At 65.7% G+C, this 10,399-nt stretch overlaps 3 protein-coding genes across 3 annotated transcripts in view; 2 read left to right on the plus strand and 1 right to left on the minus strand.

Annotated features, from left to right (window-relative positions):
- Positions 1 to 2,643: 2,643 nt before the first annotated feature.
- Positions 2,644 to 2,892, plus strand: EMIHUDRAFT_59234 (hypothetical protein; the record flags this gene model as incomplete). Its single annotated transcript, XM_005787188.1, has 1 exon — positions 2,644 to 2,892. A coding segment is annotated over one exon (249 nt), but the record flags the coding sequence as incomplete, so codon positions are not given.
- A 2,479-nt stretch (positions 2,893 to 5,371) lies between these two features.
- EMIHUDRAFT_363263 (hypothetical protein) lies at positions 5,372 to 6,685 on the minus strand. The gene is made up of 4 exons (XM_005787189.1): positions 6,666 to 6,685; positions 6,262 to 6,309; positions 6,047 to 6,157; positions 5,372 to 5,965 (listed from the first exon to the last, which is right to left on the minus strand). Exons 2-4 carry the CDS (start codon positions 6,290 to 6,292, stop codon positions 5,727 to 5,729), a joined length of 381 nt encoding a protein of 126 aa, XP_005787246.1. The 5' UTR covers positions 6,293 to 6,309; positions 6,666 to 6,685; the 3' UTR covers positions 5,372 to 5,726.
- Positions 6,686 to 8,781: 2,096 nt separating this feature from the next.
- EMIHUDRAFT_455463 (putative PAS domain protein) overlaps positions 8,782 to 10,399 on the plus strand; it is a gene marked incomplete at both ends in the record, with an annotated part of 2,467 nt that continues 849 nt past the window's right edge. Inside the window, 4 exons of the mRNA XM_005787190.1 lie at positions 8,782 to 8,931; positions 9,399 to 9,498; positions 9,696 to 9,981; positions 10,082 to 10,324. Of these exons, the coding sequence (XP_005787247.1) occupies positions 8,782 to 8,931; positions 9,399 to 9,498; positions 9,696 to 9,981; positions 10,082 to 10,324 (779 nt within the window). The remainder of the gene's footprint in view (positions 8,932 to 9,398; positions 9,499 to 9,695; positions 9,982 to 10,081; positions 10,325 to 10,399) is intronic.

Raw genomic sequence — 10,399 nt, forward strand, 5'->3', positions numbered from 1 at the left:
TCTGTCAGAGATGCCAGCACCCCCCACAGGCAGAGCGCTCCTGCTGGGGGGGGGGTCGGCCATGACTTTAGATGTGCAGGGGGGGTACCGAGCAGTGTGCGGCCGCTCCTGTACTATAGGCCATATTGCGCCGCCTCCTACTGGCAGCCGGGCGGGCGCGCGCCGCGGGCGCCTCGGCGCGCGCACGGCTCGCAAAGTTCGAACGAGTACTGCCGCCCGGCCGCCTCAAGGCTGCCGGGCGGCAGTACTTGCCTCGCAAGGCGCGCACCGGCTGCTCTGGCTGCTGCGCCGGCGGCCGCTGCGCTGGCCGCTGCTGCGCCGGCTGGCGGGCGGTACGGCCGCCGGCGGCCGCTGCACCCGCGCCTTCCCTCGCGGGCGCCGTCGCGACGCGCGCGCCCAACTCTGCTGGTACACGGCACGCCTCGCGTCGTCACACAGCCGCGGAGAACAGGCGGTGCTGTGCGCGAAGCGCGCGCGATCTCGTACTTTTAAGGCTGGATCTGGCCATTCCAAGGGTATACGGAACCTTTGAGAATCCCCAGCGTCCCTCCTACTTACACTCTCAATGTCTCGACTCTCCAACACGAAGTGCTGCCATCGGGGGTGGCCCATTTTTTGTGTCCGCAGTTTTTCATTTTAAAGAGGTCCCGAGAGGAAGAACCTCTCTCTGAAGTCCGAGGCGGTCCCGCCGGCGGACGACAAGAAAGAATGTGAGAGTGGTGATTTCTTGTTGGTTTTCAAAAGAAAATCTCTCTCTCGTTTCTCGACTCTCGGACGAACGGCTGAGGGCTGACAAGCTGCCGAGCCCAAATCACTGTGAGAGTCGTGATTTCTTGTTGGTTTTCTAAAATCTCTCTCCTCTCTCCCGAACGGACGACATTTGTTGGTCTTGGAGCACTTGGAGGTCTTGTTGTGAAATTATGTTGCGAAAAGAATTTTACAAAAGACTCCCTCGCACGACACTGGGCACGGGACTGGCGTGCACTGGCACTAACACAGGTACACCACGGGTGCCGGCCTAAGCGACTCCTTGCAAAAAAGAATTCGAAGAGCACGACGCGTTCGAGAGATTCACACATGGGCTGCGGCGAGAGCAAACCGGACGAGCTGGAGGACGAGCGGGGAGAGCAGCTCGCGGCGCAGAAGTAGCCGATGCCGGAGTTAGAGCCGGTCAGCAAGCTCGTTTTTGACGCCGGGATAGTGTCAGACGATGCCGGTGCCGAGGAGAAGGGCTGTGCTGCCAGCAAGCCAGCTGCACTGACCGCCGCCGACCACAAGGGCATCCCGCTGCTGGCGGCCCTCGACGAGCAGCTCGTCGCCGTCCTCACCTCGGGCGCCATCAAGCTGCTCCGCGCCGACTTCCTGCGCGCCGACGGCTCCGAGGCGATGCTACCCAAGCTCCTGCGCCGGCAAGAGCTGGAGCGAATGGAGAAGGAACGAGGCATCAGTGTCTTCCTCACGCCAAAGGAGGCTGTAGTGGCGCTGCGCTCGCTGAGCCGCGAAGTCGCCGGGCTGACTTACGGCTGGACCTCGCCGGACCACCCCGACGTGACTGGAGAGTATCTGTCCAACGCGCGGCGCTTCCTGCGCCACCCGCTCGGCGAGCACGTGACGGCCCTCTTTTGGGAGTGCGCTGCCACTTTTGACCCACCGCAACCAGTAGCTGCACGCTCGGGAGGGCAGAGACCCCCTGCGGCCGTGGGCACACTCCTCTCCGCTCTCACCACCCACGCCCGCCTCGCCTTTCACCTCCCCTCCGCAGCTTCTCCTCCCTCCCGCAAAAGCCGAGGACGGCGTCCGAGGACGAGCTCTTCTCCCAAGCGCTCAAGGTCCGCCCCGCCTTCCTCTGCCGCCCTCTGCGCCCGCCGCTTTTCATCTACTACTCCCCACTCTCTCGCCCGCACACATGCCCTTGCTTCTTCTAACGCCTCCCCTCTTCTCACCCCCTGCAGGTCATGGGCGACGTCTATGCCTCTCCCCTCGGCACGACCGTCATCCGCCACCGCTCCGTGCCAGCCCAGCCGGCGGAGCTGGACGGCGAAGTGGTCATCCTCGTCGAGAAGGGCGGCGGGCTCGACGGCGCCGGCGCCGAGGCAGAGCTGCGCAGTGCTCTCGGGGCGTTTGAGAACCCACGGTTCGAGGAGGGCCGGTGGCGCGTGCGCTTCCCAACGCACGCGGCGGCGGCGGAGGCGGTCGAGGCAGCCACGGCAGCGGGCGCGATCGCCGTCTTCCTCTTCTACAACGGCCGCCCGTACCCCGCTCGCGGGTGCGCTGTGGCTGGCCGCCGACAGCTGCGCTGTAGCGACAGACACACCCCTCTCCGCTGGCAGGTGGACGACGTTTGAGAGCGCCGTGAGCACCGAGGCGATCGCTTGGCTCGCCTTCTTCTCTGGGCTAGGCAAGCTGCTGGAAGAGCGGCTTCCGCCCAAGGTCATCGAGATCGACGGCGAGGGTCCCCGCGTGGCCGAGGCGGAGGACCGCGCCGAGGAGGGGATGGGGCCGCGTAACAGGCGCGTGATCGCCGCGATCCAGGAGGCCTCCTTCACGGGCAAGGGCGACAAGCCGGTGGTCGTCCAGCTGTACCGTGAGTACGCTCGCAAGGTGACAACCGCTCTGGCTTACTCGGGCGAGGAGCCAGAGGGGGAGTACGAGGGCGAGTACAACGCGTCGGGCGAGAGGGAAGGGCGCGGCGTCATGCGGTGGGTCGCCGGCACCGTCTATGAGGGCGAGTGGAAGGCGGGTAAGATGGAGGGGCGCGGCGTCGCGCGGTACGCCGACGGCGACGTCTACGAGGGCGAGTGGAAGGCGGGTGAGAAAGAGGGGCACGGCGTCGTCCGGTGGGCCAACGGCGACGTGGAGTCGTGCTTCTACTCGCAGGGTGCCCCTGTTGGCGAGGGCGCGGAGTGGAAGGCGGGCGGGCGGCGGGCGGCGCGGCTGCGTGACGGGAAGCCGGTGGAGGAGATCTCGCTGGAGGAGGCGCGGCAGACCGCCGAGCGGCTCGGGCTCCGCATCCCTTGCCCGCTGCCCGGGCGCGTGCAAGGTCCGTGAGGAGGTAGCCGAAGTGTTTTCTCCACGCACGGCGTCGGGGGAGGCTGTCTCTACCGCTCGCCAAAACGTCGGCTGCTCCGTCTCGCTAGTGCTCGTCAACAATGCTCCGGAAGATACAGCCCCGGCCTGACCCCTATCCGCTATCTCCCGCTCCCACACCCCCCTCTCCGCCACCATCCACCGTCACCTCCGGCTCCGCCGCCAGCCGCGACGCCGTGGCGCACCTCCGACCCCGCAGGTAGTCTTTTGGATGGATTCCTCAGTCCTTTTACGATACGTACACATAATTAGTGCGGCCTTTTTTTGCTTTTGAGTTTTGTGTGCGCGCGTAAGTTTTTGCGCTATATATTGGCTGACCCGTACGAGACGCGGCTCGCGCCCATTGCTCACCGCCAGCGCAGTTTCCACGGCCTTCCCACCCGCGACGGCGCGGTCGGTGCCGACGGGACGGCGGCTGAATGTCCGGTCGCGAGCAAGCGCCGATGCAGTGCGGCTCGCACCGCTTGGCCGAGCGGTGGAGGGCTTGCCGCGTTGGGCCTCGCCCCGCCGCCGCCGTCGCCCCTGGCGCGCATCCGCAGCCCCAGCCGGGGCCTCGACGTGCGCCGGCGGCACACGCGAGCCTCGGCCTCGCGAGCCTCGGCCGCCGCCGCCGCCTGGCGAAGCTCCCGGAGGCCAAGCGTGGCCGTGGCGCCCGGCCCGGCGAGCAGCGCCGTCCGACTCGTATCGGCCGTAACCTCGGCTGCGATGCCTGCGGAGCCCTCGCGCGCGCGCCGCAGGGCGTCGGGTATGGCTGCCTTGTGCGGCGGCGTCGACTCGCCCTCGCGCATCGCCGTTTCGTGGTCCGACAGGGTGACGAGGAACTTGCGGGCCCAAGGGGTGGCAGCGATCTGGCCGACAAACGTCTTGCACGCGGGACGCGCCGCCACCAGCGCGTCGATCTGTCCAAAGAGGTCGTCGTCCGGGTCGTCTGGCGACAGCTCGCCCGGCCCGGCCACCCGACCGGCTGCAGCTCGCGCCCTCGAAATCCGCGCCGCCGCGAGATGCTGCTCGCCTTCGTGCGGGGTGCCGTCGGCCCAACCCGCGGCGCCGCGCAGCAGCGTCGAGAGGATCCCGCGAGAGGGCGCGGCCGGCCGCCCCTCGCCGCCGTCTGGCGGTCGGTACACCTTGAAGCAGTAGCCCGGCCGGCCACAGCCTGGCCGTTCGCGCACCACACGCTGCGCCCGACGGATCAGAGCGTGCTCGTCGCCAATCCTCCTCTGGTTGCTGCCCGTCGAGGCCAGCACCCAGGTGACCAGCTTTGTGGACTCGGCGCGCGTGCATCTACGCGCGTCGTCCCTGAACGCGGCCCAATCCGAGGACCCGCCTTTGAGCCCCACGAGCTTGGGTGAAAAGGCGAGCAACTGGTGCGACAAACGGCGGGCCGGCGGCGGGCCGGCGGCGTGGCACAATGCCAAGTCAAAATTTCCAGAGGGCCTTCGATGGGCGAGGATCCTCTCTCGCGGGCCGCAGTAAGGAACCCATGGCGCTCGCTCGATGGCGAGAGCGGCGCCGGCGCAGCCCGAGAAGAGGACCTCAAGCTCCTCGAAGAAGCGCTGCCCGTCGCGCCCGAGGTGAGGGCCGGCAGGAAACACGAGTCGTAGCAGCGGCAAGGGACCCGCAGGGCCACCGTCCCTGCCGTGCTGCAGCCGCGCGCGGAGAAGACTCGCCCATACGGCGAGGAGCACGGGCCAGACGTGGCCGTAGTGACGCGGCGTGCCGTTGAGGTCACGGTAGTCAAACGCGATGGCATACTCGCCACCCGACACGACAGCATCGTGTGCGCACGGTGCTGCAGACGACGCTGCGGTGCAGTCGTGTACGGAGCTGCGTTGCTCGTGGGCGAGGCGGGCCACCATAGCGCTCATGTTGTCCGTGCATCGCGTGTCATTGCAAGCAGGTGGAGCAGAGTCGCACATTGCCTGCACCGGATGCTCGGTGCAGCCAGGGCTGATGTTGGGGCGACCGCACCGCTGCATCGCCGGACCGCCGAATCTGCCGCAGCGAACCGTCGTCAGCCGATAATCTGCGCGTCCGTGCGTCGATGCCGGGGCATGGAGGAGGAAGTCGCCACGGCAGCCCCTGTCGACCCACATGGCGTGGTCCTCTGTCGGGCCAAAGCAGCCGTACGAGACATTCTTGACGCAGGCGGTTGAGCTCTTGGCCTTACTTAGGGAGCAGCTGTCTGCGCCGACGTTGGCGGTCGGCATGGCCCCCATGGGGCGCTAAGTATGAGATGACACGTGCGACTCACGCCGCGTGATAGGAGCGTCATTTTGTACCCCCCACGTGCCACGAGTATGTAATGTAGACGGGAGTCGGGAGAGTACACGCGATCTCGTTCCCTTTCTCTCCTTCTCGACCTCTCTCAAAATCCATCCAGATGCAGATCCACACAAACGGGCCACAAACGCCTGGAGTAACACCGGCACGCACATCGCTGCTGCGCTCCCCGCCTCGCTCGAAGCGGGGTGCGCAACGCGTGAGCGCCAGGTCCCCTTCTCCTTCCGGCCCAGGGGCAAGGCCGGCGCGAGAGGCCGCGGCGGCGCCGTCCACGCCGCACTCCCCGAGCTGTCAGAGCCGCACCGCCGAGGGGGAAGAGGGCCGCGGGCTCCCCGCCGGCGGCGACGCGCCACCCCCCCTCAGCCGTGCCCGTGAATCTTGATCTTGTCCGCCGGGTGCAGCTCGTTGTCGACCAGGAACTTATTGACGTTGGCGCGCTGGTCGCCCTGCAGCTGGAGGACCTCGCCCATGTTCTTGCCCTCGGCGTCGGCGTCAACAACGGTCCCGTTGCAGCAGTGCTGCTTCTTGATGACCTTGAGGATCCGCTTGAGATCCAGGTCCTGGTTGAGCCCCTGCACAGTCGTGATGCACTTGCGTCCTGCACGCGCAGGTGGCCGAGCGGCTTAGGCCGCACGGCACCCGAGCCGGGGGCGTGGACGGGCGCGGACGCGCGGCTCGCCGTTGCGCTGCTGGACGCGGATGTGCACGATCTCTGCCTTGGCCCTGGCATCCTGCTCCTCCGCCGCGGCGGCCTTGTCCGCGTCCTCCTCGTCGAGAGCTGCAATCGGGTCTGCACGCGCGGGCGGCAGAGACGGCATGAGTTTCCTGCGGCCCTCGGCCGGCGCGGAAGGGTCCGGGCGGGCGTGGAGAGGCCGGGGAGCAGAGCTCGCGCACCTTTGAAGCCACTCAGCGCATCAAGATCCATGCGAGGGAACGAGAACCCTGTTTTCGGAGAGGGTTCTCGCTCACATATCCAGTGGCGGCGCCCAGGCCCACGCGCTGTGTGTGTGCTGCGCGCGCAGCAGCCGGTGCGACGCGCGCGCGACGACAGGCTCCGTTGTGCAGTGTGTGTGTGTGGATCAGGGACTGGCGCTTTGCAGAGCGCTCGCGACCAGGCAGGGCTGGCGTGGAAGGGCGCGCGAGTCGGTCCCGCTGATTGCGCGGGTGACCGGCACACTCGGCGCTGCCGCTGGGCCGCTGCGGCTGTGTGGCTGGGTCATGTGGGTGCCGCGAGGCGGCGCGCGGCGGGGGGTGGGAGGTCCGCAGGCGCGGGAGGAGAGAGAGACCGCGGTCCGCGCCTCTGTAAACGCTGCGAGCGGATCTAGTGGCCTGGGAAAAGAAATCGCGCGGTCGGCCGACTTCTTTCCCTTGCCTAGCCCTGAGACCTCCCCGCGCAAAGGAGTGGTGACCGACCCGCGCACAGCGGGCCGGAAGGCCGACGCGCGCGTTTTCCTTCTACTTTCTCTCGAGGTTCTCGAGGTGGATATCCTTTGGCCGCGTTGGGTAGCGAGGATTGGTGTAACCCGAGCCACGGAGGCGTGTTTTCTGACGGCCGACCGTCAGTGCACGGAGTTGCCACTTCTCCGACTGCCCCGGCTAGTTCCCGAGGTCGTCGGGAGTGACCCCTTCGCCGCCCGAGACCTAGCGCGGGTGGGTTGGAGGGGGCTCCTTCTACTTTCATCTCTGTGAGGAGCTCGCCCGCTCACTGATCAGGCCAGCCGCGCAAAGGAGGTGGCGAGTAAGGCACGGCTGGCACTCCCGAGGTCTCTTGGGGCAGAGCCCCGGCGAGGCCTCGGGAGAACTACCCAATGGGTCCCTCGGAGGGGTACCCTGGGTGGGCGGGGCCTCTACTCGCCAGGCTGCGAGCGGATCTAGTGGCCTGGGAAAAGAATTTTACGACGGGTGCAAGTCAACATGGGTGCGAAACAACGACAAGACCAAGGCACGGGCAGAGGAACGAGAGAAGAATATAGGGTGGATAAAGCGCCTGTTCACGGCATGGAGGGTGAGCCACGCCGAACGTACTGAACGTAGAGCCGAGCGGAAGGAGGACGGGGAAGACGACTCCGAGGAGGACGAACCAGTGGAAATCCCGTTGTCAGCCGTCACGATGCACCCGAAGGGGACCCCAGCGCCGGCATCATCAGTGAAGGCACAAGTCTCAAGTGTTCGAAGTACGAAGAGAGAGTGGACCTGAGCAACGATATGACTTGGAGGCAAATGATCGCAGTGGGCGTCAGAAGACTCGTCCTTGCTCGAGGAGAGCTCGATAGACTCGAGGGGCCAGGATATGCAGCGAGGAGGACGGAGCTGCGCCGAAAAGGCGCAAGAAGCAGCGAGAACAAGGGACCGGCAGGCGGCGGCGGCGTCGCAGAACGAGGCAGAGGAGAGCGACGCGACAGAAGAAGAAGCGACAAGGGAAAGAACGACGAGAGTGGGACGACCGCGAGGTGGCATGAAGGTTGCAGCGAGAATCGGCGAGAGACTGCGAAGAGAGATAGGAAGAGGCGGACGCCCAAGCAAGGGTGGGCGACGGCTAGCGCACCACACCCCTCTCCTTAAAATCCCTGTGTGGTGGCGGCGTGCCGTCCTCCCATCCCTCCCTTGGGTTGTCCGTTTTCTTTCTTTCTTTAAACAAGTCAACTCTGTCTCACAGCAGACCGTTTTCTTTCTTTCTTTCTTTCTTTCTTTTAGCAGACAGGCTCGACACTGGTGCGAACTGGCGCGTGCTAGCACTATCACAGGCACACTGGGAAAAGAAATCGCGCGACCCGCCTCGGCATGCTGCCCGAAAAAGAGAAATTAGTCACGCTCGGCTGGCGCAAGGAGAAGGCCTACTGCTCAAAAGACAAAACTGTGGGAGAGAAGGCCTACATATTATGACTGCACCCATGGGCATGGACCTGGTGCATGAGGGCTGCGGGACGAGACATATCACGGTCGGTGGCGCCGATAATGTTGAAGACCGACGACCGCGCAGCCGTCTAGTCGACGGCCACACACACACACATAGTGTCCTTACCACTGAGCCTGGCTGTTCTTCACCTTTCTACATACATACATACCACTCGGGGACTGCATCTGCGCAGTTTCGTACCGCTGCGGCGCGGTTTTGCAAAAACCGTTCTGCAGCGACGCGGTTTTGCCCTTCACCTGCAGCCGTAGATCAATATAGTCAAGGTGGCCCACAGGGCCGCGGGACAGGACACTTGTTTGTAAGTTTTGGCAGTCTATTTCTGTCAGTACTTTGGATACAGCTTGTGAGTGGTCACTGAAGACCTTCACAGTTGGTGGCGGCGGGGCAACGATCCCCGGGACATTACGACAACACATGTCGTCGACGGACAAGCTGGTGATTCCGGCAAACTGGGCTCCGAGCGGGAGCACAACGAGTGGGTCCGCAACCTGCGGACCATGGCGAAGCAACACCTCATCGAGGAGGGTACCATCCGGCCGGGCTCGGAGCGCGAGGCCGAGGGGGTCGCGCTGCACGTGCGCTACAAGAACGTCGGCATTGCGGACGGCCTCATCGCGGCCAAGATCGCGCAGCGCACACGGCAGCTCGTGCTCTCGAGCACGGCAGCCTCCCCACCCCCCTACCAACCCCGTCGCGCCGCCGCCGCCGCCCCCGCCACCGCCGCCGCCCCCGTTGTAGCGTTTGGGAGTGCGACTGGCGACGGCAAAAATGTAAGCCCCGCCCCTGGCCACTGTTTTTAGAGATGAAGAAGAGAAAACGGAGTGCGGAGCTCCTCCGGGGGGGGAGTGCCCTAAACGCAAAAGGGTAGTGTAGGACTCCCACGACTACAAATATACGATTTGAAGGAGAGAGGCACTTGGAGTGCAGTAAAGAAAGAAAGAAAAAGAAAGAAAGAAAACAGACAACCCAAGGGAGGGATGGGAAAGAATAAATAAATAAATACAACGGACACGCCATGGGCAAACTTTCTTTCATCTCTGTAGAGCTCGCCGCCCGCTCTGATCAAGCCAGCCGGCTGCGCGCCTTGTTTCTCTGATCTCGCTTCTCTCTCAAGATGGGCGTACGGACGCTCAGCGAAGCGCTCCAGCTGAGCGACGAGTGCCGCGTCATCACCACGGGCTCAGCGCCCTTCAACATTGTCCACACCAACAAGGGTGCGCGAGCACCAGCCACGCAGAGCTCGGCGCACACATCGCACAGGGCGAGAGGAACGCCGCCACGCTTGTGCGCAGAGAGGGGCGAAAGTCAGGCCGCCAGGATGCTTCTGCTGCGCGCCGCCGCCTCTCCCCGCTGCCGCCGGCTCCGACGCTGGCTCTTCCCCCTCTGACCCGAACGCGCCTCCCTCTGGCAGCCTGGAGCAAGCTGACTGGCTTCAAGTTCACCGAGGTGGCCAATCGGAGCAATTCCTTCCTGCAGGGCCCGCACACCGAGGCCAAGCTCGTCGAGCGGATGCGTGCCGCGAGTGAGAAGGGCGAGACCACTAGGGTTCGCGTCGTCAACTACGACCGCTACGGCACGCCCTTTTACAACTCGATTGAGATCTTCCCGCTGCGCGACATGGCCGGCAAGCTGACGCACTACTGCGGCGTGCTGCACGGGGAGGACATACCGGATGGCGTGGTGCCGCCGATCGACAGGCACGCCGCCTGCGCCCGCGCCGCCGCTCGTGCCGAGCCGGCTTGGCAGGCGGGCCACGGGCCACGCGACTATAGCCCGCCTCCTTCCTCGCCCGCGCAGGAAGCCGGAGGAGCTGTTTGGCTCGACCTCGGGCTCGTCGACCGACCCGGACGAGGAGGAGGAGACCGCCGCCGCCGCCTCGGGGTGGCCGGCCGCCGCTGCTGGCCGCGGCGCGGGGCGGGTGAAGCGGCTGCGGAGAGGCGGGCACGTGACGCTGCAAGAGGCGCTCGACAACACGGAGGACGCGGTTGTGATGACGCAGCCGCACCCGCCGTACGCGATCACGCACGTGAACGCGCCGTGGTGCGCGCGCGTGGCCCGCGTAGGGGAGGGGCGATTGGGGGCTGCGGGGGGGAGGGGTGGGCGGCGGGGGGGGGT

Source organism: Emiliania huxleyi (assembly GCF_000372725.1).
Source record: "Emiliania huxleyi CCMP1516 chromosome Unknown EMIHUscaffold_144, whole genome shotgun sequence".
Lineage (NCBI taxonomy): Eukaryota > Haptophyta > Isochrysidales > Noelaerhabdaceae > Emiliania > Emiliania huxleyi.

Bases quoted from the DNA above. Each gene is read 5' to 3' on its own strand.
- EMIHUDRAFT_363263 (XM_005787189.1), bottom strand. From the start codon at position 6,292: ATGGATCTTGATGCGCTGAGTGGCTTCAAAG. The intron at 6,158-6,261 runs GTGCGCGAGCTC...CCGCGCGTGCAG, and splicing joins TGCGCTGAGTGGCTTCAAAG to ACCCGATTGCAGCTCTCGAC. The intron at 5,966-6,046 runs GCGAGCCGCGCG...CTGCGCGTGCAG, and splicing joins CCGCGTCCAGCAGCGCAACG to GACGCAAGTGCATCACGACT.